Genomic DNA, 15920 nt, shown 5'->3' with positions numbered 1-15920 from the left:
CAAATGCTGCGCAGCTAGCGCCATTCGACGGCCAACACCGCGGTTCCTGGTGTGTCCGCTGTGCCGTGCGTGTGATCATTGCTTGTACAGCCCTCTCGCAGTGTCCGGAGCAAGTATGGTGGGTCTGACACACCGGTGTCAATGTGTTCTTTTTTCCATTTCCAGGAGTGTAGTTTTTTTCTCTGTAGACCTCCTGTTAATAATCACTGTCATAACTCTGTGTTAGTAACTCCCTTGTTCGTCTAGTTCATCCAGTTGAGTTCAACAAGAAGGGTTTTCTGCACAGAATTTGTACAATGTTTCACCACCACTAGGTATTAATAGTTTATGTGGATATTCTAACTAACTTTGTAGTTTTGAATTTTCCATTTAGATTCTAATTTAAAAGATAAACGGTTGGACACTTACATCTGGGCGTTGACTTGTGATCAATTTCGTCGGGAGAAGTAGAAGAACCACAGTTTTTCCATGCTTCTCGTAAGTTAGTGTGCGTGGAATGATTCCCTTCCTGATCTCACCTGCCGGCCGGGATGGCCCTACAGTCTGGAACCTCGCGACCGCTATGGTAGCAGGTTCGAATCCTGCCTCGGGTATGGATGTGTGTGTCGTCCTTAGGTTAGTTAGGTTTAAGTAGTTCTAAGTTCTAGGGGACTAATGACCTCAGCAGTTAAGTCCCATAGTGCTCACAGCCATTTTTTGATCTCACCGAAGCAGTTATTTACGTGGTGAAAAGCATCGTCCTTAGTTTCTAGCGATATTTGATATACTGCATCATTAGCTTCAGTTTACTTGTGACTATTACTTTCGCTTTGATGTTCTCAAATGTATCACCCTCATGCTTACGTTAGATACATATTATTCAACTTCTTACTATCGTACGAAGGTCGTTCAGTAAGTAATGCCCCACAGTTTTTCCTCGGAACATATTTATTGTTAAGAGTCAGAATTCGGTGACAATACACATCAACGAGTCTTACCCATGTCCTATTTTTTGCGTGGTCTACATCACGTTCTATGACCGTACGCCAACTTTGTGGAAGAGCATGTTTTCACTTCACGAGTGACACTCCCGTCATCTTCAAACTGACACAAAAGCCTCTCTGTCGCTCAAAACACTTCAACAATTCAGATGAAATGGTCTTTCTTTGAGTCTTGTGGTCCACTGTGAGCATTCGTGGAACCCAAGGAGAGCACAGCACCTCTTTGAATATACGAGAGCCTCGATCATTGCAGACGCACTTCCAGTGCTGACGGACAAGTGTAGAGCCAATTGTCGACTTGTGATGAGTGAATAATGGCATCTGCAAGTTTCAGCATGTCTGGAGCAGTGGCTGTGACAGGACGTCCCAGGCGTTGCTTACCATGGAGCTCTGTTTCTGCGTTTCCTGAGGCTGTAACTTACTTTACCCATCGCCTAACTGTACTCGTATCAACTGTGGCATCGCCATACACTGCGCAAAAACGTTTATGGATATTCACCACGGTTTCTTTCTCTGCACACAAGAATTCAATAACAGCACGCTGCTTGTAACGTGAGTCGTATGTAGACGCCATTTTGACGCTGTACTAAAAAGCTCTGCCATCTGCCAGAACAGTCCGAAACTTCACCTGTGCACAGAACAAGCATAAAATGTGAGGCACCAACAAGGACATTTGTCTACATATATATATCAATGGCTTTAAAAAAATTGTGAGGCGTTACTTATTGAACAACCCTCGTATATTTCCCTATGGCATTTCCTTCATTTTTATTTAAACGTACGAAAAATCTATAGATGATGCTAAATCTCTTGTTCGTAGTCAGCGTCAAAAGCCTCTCTAAGGAATACGAACCAGTCTACAATTTGATTTGCGTGTTGCAGAGCTTCAGGGACGCAGCAACTCAACCGCCAACCACCACGACTGGCGAAGTCCCGCAGTTTAACCGTACAGGCGTCGAACTGGATGTGAATGAGTATGTAACTGCAGTTATCTTCAACATCAGCAAGGACGCTGCCATGGTACTCAACATCACCTTTCTCGTAAGTCGCTAATGTCAAGAGACCTACTAGAGTTGTGATCAGTTTGTTCAGTTGATAGACAAATTTGTAATATTCGCGACCTCAAATGAAAATTATTGAAGCAACGTAGGTGCTCTTTCAGCGAAATATTGTTGGATGAATTTAGGAAAAGTGTTTAGTGTTTTACTGTAACAGCGCTGCAAAGAAGGGAGTTCCATTTTCGATTCTACGCTCTCTCGCCACTGATTGGGTATTTGGGGAAAATTACAAATAATGCAAAGCTGCAAATCAGCTCGGTGCGCTTCAAGACTGATCAAGTGATAGCAGAACATTTTCCATGCGTAGCTTACCAATGTTAGCAGGGGCAACTAGCTGAGTATAGTGCCTGACTATTACACAAAACAAAGTATTTGCTAGTCTGCTAGTGAAATACTGAATCGTTACGATATTTTTGATGTACTACACTATTATTAACAATGTATTGATGAGGGAGAGGAACTATTTGCTGATATGACAGAATAAACTCGTTTCTGTTTAGGGGTCATATGGATCCAGCATTAATCTATTTGTGGCAGAGCTTTTGAGGACTTGCGATCAGGCAAGAGGAAAGGATATGTAATATTCCTACGGAATAACTGAAATCACTGGGGTAGGTAGCAGCTAAACGATCACCAAATTTAATGTATAAAATTTATGAGATGGAGACATACCACCGTACTATCGGAATGTCATTATCCGTAAAGTCCCAAAGACAGATAAAAGCGAAAGCAACTCGTGTATTAAGTTTCTTGAATACAATACGAAACACCGGAAAATAAAATTATTTTGGTTTTTATAAAACGATCTGTTTGGCTTTACAGAAGATAAAGGCACCAATGAGGCGGTCTGACTTTGCGATTCATAATGGAAGCAAGAGATAACAAAAATTAAGACACTGTTACCGGATTTTTTGACGTGGAAAACTCGTCAATATGAGTTGTTACAACATCTTTGAAACCCTGAGAAAAATAGGTATAAGGTACAATGAAAACGCGGCAATATACGTTACGATAAGTTTCGAAAATGACGCTCTTATCCTCTGTGAAAGTGAGGGAGAATTATAGGACGTATCGACTTGAAAGAACTGTCTACTGAAAACAATATCGACTCAGAGTAAACGAAAGAAAGACAAATGTGTCGAGATTGAGCAGAAATGAAATTGGTGTCAACCTAGTACCAAAATTAGAGATCACGCAGTAGACTACATTGTGCCCCAAGCCATTCTTTTATTCCAGTAATTTTACGAATATTCGGACAAGTTTTTAAAGACTGTGTCGGGTCAGCTATCAATCTGTCCAATTTTCTGCCAACCTTCTCCTTTTTCATAGCGCTGTTCACATCCACATGAAAAAATACAATATCCTCTTGATTTCTGTACGGGAACTACTTACATGTTGTGACAGCCAAGACATGACTCTTCTCCGAGATAAGACCGATGGTACGCGTATTCACGTCGATAACTCAGTGTCCTCAATGAAATGTCTCAAACAGCATCGAATATAGTGCATGAAGGTTTAAAACTCAATCCAAAGCACAGAGTCAAAAGATATTTATTGAGTCGTGTACAGCGTCACAGATCTCACGAATAAAAAGGAAGTAAGTTGAAGAGAAGCTCATTGGAGAACATCCTTGGAACGAACAAGGTCAGAAATATAAATCGACATTTTCCTTGCGAAGTGCCGGTGAAAAGAGTGGAAAGAATGAGGAAAGTTGAGATGAGACAAACCATCTGCGACTTACTGGGAAAGAATATGATGAAGTCTGTACTGGACAACGTGTGGCTCAGATAAAATATTTGGCTCAATATTGGCGTACAGCTTGAGTCCCACGCGTCAGCTTTAACGCCCTGCAGTAGCTTGACAGCCTAAATTACCAGACATTGGCCAGTTATTGCTAATAATAAATAACATAAAATGCAGCTGGTTACATTAAATAAAACAAACGCTGTCAGGCGAAGTTACAATTAAATGAAATAGTCGACCAAGAAGTTCTTTAAAATAATTAAAGCTGGTGGTCCTACACATATTATTTAAATAATTAATAATAATGTAAGTGAAGTATGCTATAGTGCATTAACATGAAAATTTATCAAATTCTCCAGTTGTACTGTTCACTGAGCTCAACTCGACCGCACACCTGAACTGCTGAATTTTAACCAAGTCCCACATCACAGGAATACTTTCAAAGTCCCGACAATTGCTGAAGATATTATTATTATCGTGTCAGAAACATATATAGGCGAACAGTTATATGTCATTCACTAAGCTTTGGCCACTTCCAGTCCATTTTCTGTCGCTTGATGGAGGCCTTCTGCAATACAGGAGGCTCGACACATTCGGCACTGAAGCGTGTGCTGGACAGTCTGGGCTTTTCCACAATCACACTTAATATTGTTTTCTGTACTGTAGTCCCATCTCGCCAGATTAATCCTTGATCTACCAATGCCTGATCTCATCCTATTCAAAGATTTCCAGGTCATCCATTCTACGTCCTGTCCTGGAGGCTGAATTTCAGAAATTCTTTTCCAACCACAGGGATGGGAAGTCTTATCCCTCCAAAGTTGCACCCTGACACTTTCAGCAGTTTTAGTAAGTACCTTTGATGTTCTAAGGAAACTCATCCTTGGCTTCAATCGCTGCGAATACTGCTTATGCACATACACGTGATGGGTTTGTTCTTGTTCCACTTTCTTTCGTTCTTCATTCGCCGTAATTTTTCTTCGAATTGGAGGTGGTGTTATTGCTGCTATATAGTAAATCCATTCGACAGGAATAGATTTTAAATAACGAGTAGATTTCAAACATCCTGCTATAATTCTGCAGGTGTTGTTGAGAGCTACATCTACCTTTTTGGCATGTGACGAATTATATCAAATAGGACAAGCGTACTCTACTGCAAAATACGCTAATGCACTTGCGAAGGTTTCAGGTTGACTACCCCACTGTGTTCCGCCAAATTTTATTAACAGATTCTTCCTGATGGAAACTTTCAACTTGCAAATCATGCAGTGTCTCTTGAAAACAAGAGAGCTGCCCATCGAGACTCCCTGGTATTTGAAGTGCAACAATATTCTAACTCAATTCCTTACCATACTATAATCAATTTACGAGTAGCTGCCCTATTTCTCGAATGAAAGGCAAACGCTGGAGTCTTTGAGGAGTTTGATTTAAGCTGATTTCTGCTATGGTATCTTGACAGATCTTCAAGGGCAGTCGTGAGGGCGTTCTCTATTGATTCAATGTCTGAGCTCGGAGTGACAAGAGCAAGGTCACCAGCATACAAGAAACTCCTGGTGTTGGGGGCTATAGGTTGTTGAATAGGATTGGAGCCAGCACGCTTCCTTGGGGAAGACCGATTTCCTGTAGTCTCCATCGGTTGCGTTGCCTTGAAAGTCAACGAAGAACCTACAGTTTTGTAGAAATGCTGCGGTGAACTTAGTTAGATTAAAATCCTTCGTCATATTGAAACGTTGAATAGTATTAGATGGTGGTTGAGAGTGTCATAGGCCGCTGATAGGTCGACAAATACCATCCCTGTTATCTTACGATCTTCAAACCCATCTTTTATGAACTGCGTAAGGCTCATCAGTTGTCCTGTAAAGCTTTTACCTCGACAAAATCCAGCTTGCTCAGGTATCAGCAGGGGGTAAACTATAGGTAGGAGGCGATTTAAAATCATTCCTTTCAGCAGTCTGTATAGATGACAGAGTGATGAAACTTGTCTTTGACTTCTACTCATGCAATTTTTAGAGTTGCAGAATTCATTTCTCTGTTGAAACTTCCTGGCAGATTAAAACTGTGTGCCGGACCGAGACTCGAACTCTGGACCTTGGCCTTTCGTGTGAAAGTGCTTTTCCCGCGAAAGGCAAAGGTCCCGAGTTCGAGTCTCGGTCTGGCACACAGTTTTAATCTGCCAGGAAGTTTCATATCAGCGCACTCTCCGCTTCAGAGTGAAAATTTCATTCTGGAAACATCCCCCAGGCTGTGGCTAAGCCATGTCTCCGCAATATCCTTTCTTTCAGGAGTGCTAATTCTGCAATGTTCGCACGAGAGCTTCTGTAAAGTTAGGATGGTAGTAGACGGCGTACTGACAGAAGTAAAACTGTGAGTACCGGGCCTGAGTCGTGCTTGGGTAGGTCAGTTGGAGCCGGCACGGTAGCTCAGCGTGTTCGGTCAGAGGGTTAGTTACCCTCTGTAACAAAAACAACGATCAACCCGAACGAGTGTCATCGGACTTCCGCCACGAACTAATTCAATGAACAAATTAGAGGAAAATGAGATTAAAAAAAAAAGTTGGTAGAACACTTGTCCCCGAAAGGCAAAGGTCCCGAGTTCGAGTCTCGGTAGGACACACAGTTTTAATCTGCCAGGAAGTTTCATATCAGCGCACACTTCACTGCAGAGTGATAATCTCATTCTGGCATTTCTCTGTTGTTATGCAAAGTGATTTATTTTCTCTGCTCGTATATCATCTAAGTCAGCTGATTTTCCGTTCTGGCTTTTTTTAATAGCCGTATCTCATTCTTCCATGCTGAATGATGTAAGCAGATTGTTCTCGAATCGCACTTCTCTTTGCAATTTTGGGTTTTTGGATTTGTGGGTTGCCTTCCAACTCAGCAGTAACTGATGTGGTATCTAGTGTGACCGCATGCTACTGTAGGTCAACTATCACTAGAAAACTGTTCTTACGACTCCATGAATGGAACTGCATCTTTACCTGCGTAATATGAACTCCCCCGTTTTATCTTCTGTTGGCTACCAGTTGGTCTCTGGACACTCCACAATCGCTGCTCAGAGCCAATAAGACGCAAGTCCACATGTAGGTCCACGCCAATGGGCTTCAGTCAGTCTCCCTTACAGCTTACATTCTTTCTTAAATCTAATGTTTAATAAATTGGAGTGCTTAATAAAATAAAATGTTTCATACAATGGACCACCACGCTTTGCCTTATGTTATTTACACTGATAAAAGTTCAGATCTTCCTGGTACAAAAGGTACCAGATAATACACTCCTGGAAATTGAAATAAGAACACCGTGAATTCATTGTCCCAGGAAGGGGAAACTTTATTGACACATTCCTGGGGTCAGATACATCACATGATCACACTGACAGAACCACAGGCACATAGACACAGGCAACAGAGCATGCACAATGTCGGCACTAGTACAGTGTATATCCACCTTTCGCAGCAATGCAGGCTGCTATTCTCCCATGGAGACGATCGTAGAGATGCTGGATGTAGTCCTGTGGAACGGCTTGCCATGCCATTTCCACCTGGCGCCTCAGTTGGACCAGCGTTCTTGCTGGACGTGCAGACCGCGTGAGACGACGCTTCATCCAGTCCCAAACATGCTCAATGGGGGACAGATCCGGAGATCTTGCTGGCCAGGGTAGTTGACTTACACCTTCTAGAGCACGTTGGGTGGCACGGGATACATGCGGACGTGCATTGTCCTGTTGGAACAGCAAGTTCCCTTGCCGGTCTAGGAATGGTAGAACGATGGGTTCGATGACGGTTTGGATGTGCCGTGCACTATTCAGTGTCCCCTCGACGATCACCAGTGGTGTACGGCCAGTGTAGGAGATCGCTCCCCACACCATGATGCCGGGTGTTGGCCCTGTGTGCCTCGGTCGTATGCAGTCCTGATTGTGGCGCTCACCTGCACGGCGCCAAACACGCATACGACCATCATTGGCACCAAGGCAGAAGCGACTCTCATCGCTGAAGACGACACGTCTCCATTCGTCCCTCCATTCACGCCTGTCGCGACACCACTGGAGGCAGGCTGCACGATGTTGGGGCGTGAGCGGAAGACGGCCTAACGGTGTGCTGGACCGTAGCCCAGCTTCATGGAGACGGTTGCGAATGGTCCTCGCCGATACCCCAGGAGCAACAGTGTCCCTAATTTTCTGGGAAGTGGCGGTGCAGTCCCCTACGGCACTGCGTAGGTTCCTACGGTCTTGGCGTGCATCCGTGCGTCGCTGCGGTCCGGTCCCAGGTCGACGGGCACGTGCACCTTCCGCCGACCACTGGCGACAACATCGATGTACTGTGGAGACCTCACGCCCCACGTGTTGAGCAATTCGGCGGTACGTCCACCCGGCCTCCCGCATGCCCACTATACGCCCTCGCTCAAAGTCCGTCAACTGCACATACGGTTCACGTCCACGCTGTCGCGGCATGCTACCAGTGTTAAAGACTGCGATGGAGCTCCGTATGCCACGGCAAACTGGCTGACACTGACGGCGGCGGTGCACAAATGCTGCGCAGCTAGCGCCATTCGACGGCCAACACCGCGGTTCCTGGTGTGTCCGCTGTGCCGTGCGTGTGATCATTGCTTGTACAGCCCTCTCGCAGTGTCCGGAGCAAGTATGGTGGGTCTGACACACCGGTGTCAATGTGTTCTTTTTTCCATTTCCAGGAGTGTACATTCAATAATTTCATTTAAGTAATTAACAATGTACTTCTGCATAGTGCAGTATTAAAGAAATAATTTATAGCTAAAATGCATTATTGATCGATGGTCATAGTATCATACTAGATTCACTGATTACGTTCATGTGGAGGGCATGATGATCTGACACTGGTATGCACTGAATGTATGTTATAAGATAAACTAGATTGATTCTGGCTCCGTAGTGTGTACAACTGATATGTGGAGTACTACGATCTAATACAGTGTCTGTCGAGATCGCGCATTGCGCTTACTTGTAATTAAAATGCACACTACTGGCCATTAAAATTGCTACACCAAGAAGAAATGCAGATGATAAACGGGTATTCATTAAACAAATATACTATACTAGAACGGACAGGTGATTACATTTTCACGCAATTTGGGTGCATGGATCCTGAGAAATCAGTACCCAGAACAACCACCTCCGGCCGTAATAACGGGTCGTAACAATTCTGAAATGTAACGTCCACTGTTCAAAGTGCCGTCAATGCGAACAAGAGGTGACCGAAACGTGTAAACAATGGCACCCCATACCGTCACGCCCGGTGATACGCCAGTATGGCGATGACGAATACACACTTCGAATGTGCGTTTACCGCGATGTCGCCAAATACGGATGCGACCGTCATGATGCTGTAACAGAACCGGGATTCATCCGAAAAAATGATGTTTTGCCATTCGTGCACCCAGGTTCGTCGTTGAGTACACCACCGCAGGCGCTCCTGTCTGTGATGCAGCGTCAAGGGTAACCGCAGCCATTGTCTCCGAGCTGATAGTCCATCCTGCTGCAAACGTCGTCGAACTGATCGTGCTGCTGGTTGTTGTCTTGCAAACGTCGCCATCTGTTGACTCAAGGATCGAGGCGTGGCTGCTCGATCCGTTACAGCCATGCGGATAAGATGCCTGTCATCTAGACTGCTAGTTATACGAGGCCGTTGGGATCCAGCACGGCGTTCCGTATTACCGTACTGAACCCACCGATTCGATATTCTGCTAACAGTCATTGGATCTCGACCAACGCGAGCAGCAATGTTGCGATACCATAAACCGCAATCGCAATAGGCTACAATCCGACCTTTATCAAAGTCGGAAACTTGATGGTACGCATTTCTCCTCCTTACACGAGGCATCACAACAACGTTTCACCAGGCAACGCCGGTCAACTGCTATTTGTGTATGAGAAATCGGTTGGAAGCTTTCCTCATGTCAGCACGCTGTAGGTGTCGCCACCGGCGCCAACCTTGTGTGAATGCTCTGAAAAGCTAATCGTTTGCATATCACAGCATCTTCTTCTTGTCGGTTAAATTTCGCGTCTGTAGCACGTTATCTTCGTGATGTAGGAATTTTAATGGCCATTAGTGTATATAATTCTCAGCTGAAATTCTTGCATTCAAAAGTTTACTTGTGTATAATTAGAGAGGTCACAAATATCCGTATTTCAATGGAGGTAATGATTTTGGTATACTCAGATTAGTTCTATGAAGAAGAGTTGAATTTCTGTTGAGTCTTTAATATTTGTATATTCCTTCACTTTTAAAAGCTAACTACTGAGATATTGAGCTCGCAAGAAGATTAGGCGTTGGTATTACACATTGCCTAACTGTAGGAGTAAGTTGTCCAGAAAAGGAGAAATGAAGGAAAAAAAAAAAAATGAGAAAGTGTTATGTAGAAATCTATTCGTTTTACTATCAATCTTTATTTTTTTACACTTTTTACGAAACCGCTATGCTGTGCTATCTAAGTAATCCTTGAATGTATAGAATGTATTACTTCTTAACTGGCTTTTTAATTAAATTTGTTTTAGCAATTCTTTAATCTCCTTCGGTAATTTATTGTACGGTTTTATTCCTTTTGAGTTTCATGTGTGTTCTTTCTTGGTATATCGTAGGTCATTCTAGATGGGTTTAGTTCCGTGACGTCTCTATGTTACAATTCCGTCAGCTGAATGAAGTACCATATAGCTTGCAGGTAATCCGTGACTATGATCATACGTGAAGTCGTTGAATTCTTGAGATTACATCCAAATCTGACGTGTCAATAAATCCTTGAAATATTTATCCAAGAGTGAAGATCGGTTCTGACAACAGTGTTATTGTACGGAGGATTCAATATCATTAAATAATGCAATAAATGATCCAATGTGATATCTGTTACATAGTTCCATCAGTATTATTCTGTAGATATTCACGATATCAGATCTTTCTCTGAGGACTTATCATGTTCTGCCAGTCACGTGGGACGCACAGTAGTTCTAACGGCCTGCTCACAATTGTGGTTGTATTTGGCTTCTGTTTTAATTTGTTATACGCTTTTTGGCGTACTTCCTATGATCTGCCTTAATGGGTGTTGGTAATTGTTAGAGATCTAACCGACTGAAAGTCCTGTTCGCGTCCTGATAGTGGGGCAGAAGGAGCCGCATTTCGGCATATGGGGGATGATATTTACAGATGTAGTATTTGATTTAGAGCCAAGAGAAACCTGAAAAATAATCGCGGGATTGGAACTTGTAAATTTCTTCTGGGACAACGCGTCCTAGAAATAAATAAGAGATCGTCACGCATCTTAGAGAATCCTTTCATGAGTGTAACACGATAAAGTCGATGACTTCCTCGCTACGTTGTAACGTGGGTAGCTAACAGTAAATATACAGTAAATTTATACTCTGAGACCGGGCACCGTAGTAATAACAATGGTTGGTCATGCCCACAGAACACAGCAGACCGCATACAGCAGCTGGTGGCGGCGGCGAAGCCGTTCATCGCGGCGAAGCTGGGTCTGGACATCAGCGCCTCCTCCTTCACCACGACTGAGCCCATCGAGTCGCTGGTGCCCCGTGTGGGACCTCAGCTGGGCGGAGAGTCTGCAGGCATTTCTGCAACGTCGCCACAAGACAGCTCTGTTAACAGGACAGATCGCTCTGGGAAGCCGGCATTTTAGTACCACAGAGTTCGCACCTGACCATATTTTTTTTTTTTTTTGAAGCACTCAAGCAAGTAACTGCAGTTTTTCCTAATTCTCTGTAATAGATGAAACTATCCATTCTCATACTAAATCATCTTCTTTCAAATACAAAGTTATTTATCACTGATTGTAAGACAGTAAGTGAGCAACTGGGACAGGAGAAGAGGTTGTCTTGTGGAAACTGGATTTCATACATTGTAAAACTGTATTGTCTCATTCTTTAATTTATACACAGTTGAGTCACATGGTCGCAAGTTGACAAGCAAAGTAACTGCAATATGTAGAACAACGCCCAGACAGGTTTCCAGCTCCTCTACAAACTACTGAGGTGGCATTAGTGGTATATGAAACCTGGCCACCAATAGTAGACGCAACATTTGCGGAGTGGCTCTTGGAGTAGAATCGAAAGAGCCCCAATGAGGGTGAAGTTCGTCTGATAAATATTAAGTCTTAGTTTAGTTGGAGAAATTAGGCGACTAGCTTTCGAGAATTCCTGAAAGATTTAATCCGATGCAGTAAGAAATATTTTCTTTGTGAACGACTTCTGAAGGTGATTTGCAACCAAATCGGTCGACAGAAGCTTTGTTATGGTTATTGATCCCTTGCACTGACACAAAAACATGTTCCTGAGCTGTAACCAGCTTCTTGTTTTACGCAAGATGTTTGATTTTGCGCTTTTCGAATTTTCGTATAATGAACGATGCCGAGAGTGACGTTTATCTGACAATAACATTTCACCTGTCAGCCCAGTTCCAACTCTCGCATTTCCACGCAATCTAATCCTTCATCCACAATATACTTTCGATAGCATAGTATTCGTCCGTGTCCGGCATGCAGAAAAGTTAGTCGGACGCGCTTTATTGACATTCTGGTATGGAGAGCTCAATTGATATGCAGAGGTCATTGATTGTTACAGTGGATAATGAGCTTTCTCGATTTTCACGTCAAATAAGAGCTCAGTTTTCCGAGTAATTTGACGATGTTAGCAAAGAATTTCACCTATTTCGCTGTTTCAGAACTAGTGCTGATATTGGTGCGCACACAGGGAGACAATTTCTTTTAGAGTCTCAATGAGTTGGACTATTAGTCATGAAAACACTCAGTGTTACAGTTTTTTGAAACAAGGGCCTAGACACCTTACAAAGTTTTTGAACATGATAAATAGTGCCAGAATGAGATTTTCACTCTGCAGCGGAGTGTGCGCTGATATGAAACTTCCTGGCAGATTAAAACTGTGTGCCCGACCGAGACTCGAACTCGGGACCTTTGCCTTTTGCGGGCAAGTGCTCTACCAACTGAGCTACCGAAGCACGACTCACGCCCGGTACTCACAGCTTTACTTCTGCCAGTACCTCGTCTCCTACCTTCCAAACTTTACAGAAGCTCTCCTGCGAACCTTGCAGAACTAGCACTCCTGAAAGAAAGGATATTGCGGAGACATAGCTTAGCCACAGCCTGGGGGATGTTTCCAGAATGAGATTTTCACTCTGCAGCGGAGTGTGCGCTGATGTGAAACTTCCTGGCAGATTAAAACTGTGTGCCCGACCGAGACTCGAACTCGGGACCTTTGCCTTTCGCAAAGGCAAAGGCAAAGGTCCCGAGTTCGAGTCCCGGTCGGGCACACAGTTTTAATCTGCCAGGAAGTTTCATATGATAAATAGTGCTTACGCTGTCAATATGTATGGTAGGAACTGAGATTCGACTATAACATATGGTCGAAAATATTCTTTATCACCTACGTAACATTTAGTTGGAGCACTAAAATCATGATAACGTTATATTACACTGTCGGCAGACGGTGTCAGCTACAAACTATGACACATCCATGGGTACGTTTATTCTGCGGCACATTTATTTATCGCTCTGTTCCTAAATACTTCTTTTGATTTTATTCACTCGAAAAAATATTCAGATATTTCTGGAAATTCAAATTTATCGTTAGAAATGGAACTGAAAACAGAAAACAAACAAGTCCAACATTCTTCGTGGACTTTCCGCAGTCTCTGCAATAAATTGTGTACATAACCTGAGGAAGAGTTATTAATTCTTTCACAACACAAAATTTCAATTGAAATATCTCCTGTGTCGTAGTGATACAATTGCCTTCTTTATACAGTAGCCCCATATTTACCACTAATGTTTCCACATGCTACGACTGCCTAAACTGATTTTTCATTATTTAATTGATTAGGTTCATTCCAACAGAAGATACTGCATCTAGAGGAACATCCAAACATCGGGTTACCGGTCAGTGGACTTCTAGCCAATATCTTCCCGAATCGCACTGAGAACAAAATATTTGAAATAATAGTAAGACCCTAAAAATACCGGGTGATATATTGGTTTGCTATGTAAATGACATATGCCTTCTGGATAAAACACCCAGTAGCGTCCAACAACTCCACAATGTCGTTAACACGGTTGACACAAAAGTAAAATTCACCATAGAAACAGAAGATAACCTCACAATACAAAGGCACAACAACAGACACCAGTTATCCACATTCAGGAAAGCCGTCACCACACGGGCAGCCCAACATAAAAACTCGAATCACCCGTTTACACGCAAACTAGCCGGATTGCAGTACATAGTGCACAGACTGAACAAAACTGCAGTCAGTGAAGACAAACACCAGAACGAATCACATATAATCAAACAAATAGGTGAGGAGAATTGGTATGGCAAAAACGTTATAGACAAACTGGATCACAAAATTAAAACAAAAATGAAGGGAGCACCTAGAATACAAAAACAATTGGTTCATCGCCAACACGCAAACACAGACTCTTAGAACTCTAACACTCAGAACAAATATGAACACAATATGCCCACAACAACAAGCAAAGGGTACACTCTAACAATACGAATTCAGCGCAGAGAATAGGCTACAGCCTCAAAAAACAAGAGCTAAAACTAGCGTATACTACAGAGAGCTCAATAAGAGAAACCTAAGAGCAACTAATACAAACATAGAGAAACATATCACATCTAGTTTTAAGCAACTGACATGCAAGGATTACAAATCAATTTATATCGGACGGACTTTAATGCTAGATACATAGAACAGAGAAGAGTATTAAAGAGAAACAACTGTTTTTCTACATTTCCTGAACGTCTTGGACATGAAACATTGCCCAACAGATACAGCTCTCTGTGAGGGAAATAAAATGTGCGCGCGCGCACACGCATACACACTCTCTCTCTCTCTCACTCTCTCTCTCTCTCTCTCTCTCTCTCTCACACACACACACACACACACACACACACACACACACACGCACGCACAAACACCAAACACACACACACACAAACACACAATGTTCCACGTAGAATTAATGATGTTGCCCTAAACTTGTCTACATTATTTTCTATATGGTTGCGGATGACAAACTATGAAAGGAAAAACAGCTGTAATGCAAAACATACGAAACGAGAAATACTGCAGCCTGTGGTAACAAGGTATATATTCAAAGTCTACTGTTTTTGCAAACTTGTTATTAGTTTCTTAAAACCCGATTTCATGTTTATACAAATAGTAAAAACAAGAAAGAAAATAGAAACACACACAATGCTGAAGCTTCAGTGAATATGGCTGAGTAATAAAAGAAAAAAAATACTTTGATTAAGATGGATCCCATCCAAAAATAAATTTAGAGGAACACTGTTAAGTGGAATAGTCTTTCAGTGCCCGAACAGCGATCTGAACTCCAGACTGGGCTGTCGGTGAAACATCACACAGGTTTACTGCAACTAATCAGTCATGGGCTGCTGCTCATATTAAATTTGGAAAAGATAATATCAAACTGTGTTGCCTAATCTAAGTATTCAGTTTTCCTGTAATTCATTCCGTCGATGAACCAATATTACACTACACCGCAATGGAAATATAGAATGTGCGTAATGCCATCTACAACAACCAGAAAATCACTGACTGGGAATAACAACTGCTCTGCAGTTCTTAACATTAATGCTATTTCATATGCCGTGTTTTCAAAATAAAACCGAATTTTAAAGGGTACAAAGTGTGTCTTTCATTCAATAAAAGTATGTTACATAAATCAGAGACCAATAATATCAGTTTCGCTGTGAAACGAAACTGTGCAATTTACCAGTTAATGACTACAGAAAATAGCTGCTACATTTCTGAAAAGAATTTCTGTCACTGTGAAGGATTAACTACTGCTATCAACAGTGTACACGATGAGGTGACAAAAGTCACGTGATACCTCCTAAAATCTTTTCGGACGTCCTATTTACCCGGCACAGTGCAGCAACCCGATGTGGCATGGACTCAACATTTCGTTGAAATCCCCTGCAGAAATGTTAAGCCATGTTGCCTCTGTAATCGCCGGTAATTGCGAAAGTGTTAGGGACACGATTCCGTGCGCAAACTGACCTCTCGACCATGTCCCACAAATGTTCCATGGAATTCATGTCGGGTTATCTGGGTGGCCAAACC

General features: G+C 42.7%; 1 protein-coding gene and 1 non-coding gene across 3 annotated transcripts in view; one reads left to right on the top strand and one right to left on the bottom strand.

The window, feature by feature from the left end:
- The window catches only part of LOC124606878, a 54475-nt gene extending 43021 nt beyond the window's left edge, over window positions 1-11454 (top strand). For both annotated transcript variants that reach the window (XM_047138972.1, XM_047138970.1), the window contains 2 exons: window positions 1863-2021; window positions 11209-11454. In XM_047138972.1, the coding sequence (XP_046994928.1) occupies window positions 1863-2021; window positions 11209-11436 (387 nt within the window). In that variant the 3' untranslated portion in view covers window positions 11437-11454. The remainder of the gene's footprint in view (window positions 1-1862; window positions 2022-11208) is intronic.
- Window positions 11455-12696: 1242 nt separating this feature from the next.
- Trnal-caa lies at window positions 12697-12771 on the bottom strand. Its single transcript has one exon. It is a non-coding gene; the product is annotated as a tRNA-Leu (tRNA).
- Between the last annotated feature and the right edge of the window lie 3149 nt (window positions 12772-15920).

Source organism: Schistocerca americana, chromosome 3 (genome assembly GCF_021461395.2).
Source record: "Schistocerca americana isolate TAMUIC-IGC-003095 chromosome 3, iqSchAmer2.1, whole genome shotgun sequence".
In the NCBI taxonomy this organism is placed as follows: Eukaryota; Metazoa; Arthropoda; class Insecta; order Orthoptera; family Acrididae; genus Schistocerca; species Schistocerca americana.
Note: the sequence above shows the minus strand (reverse complement) of the source record. Positions and strands in the feature narration are given on the sequence as shown.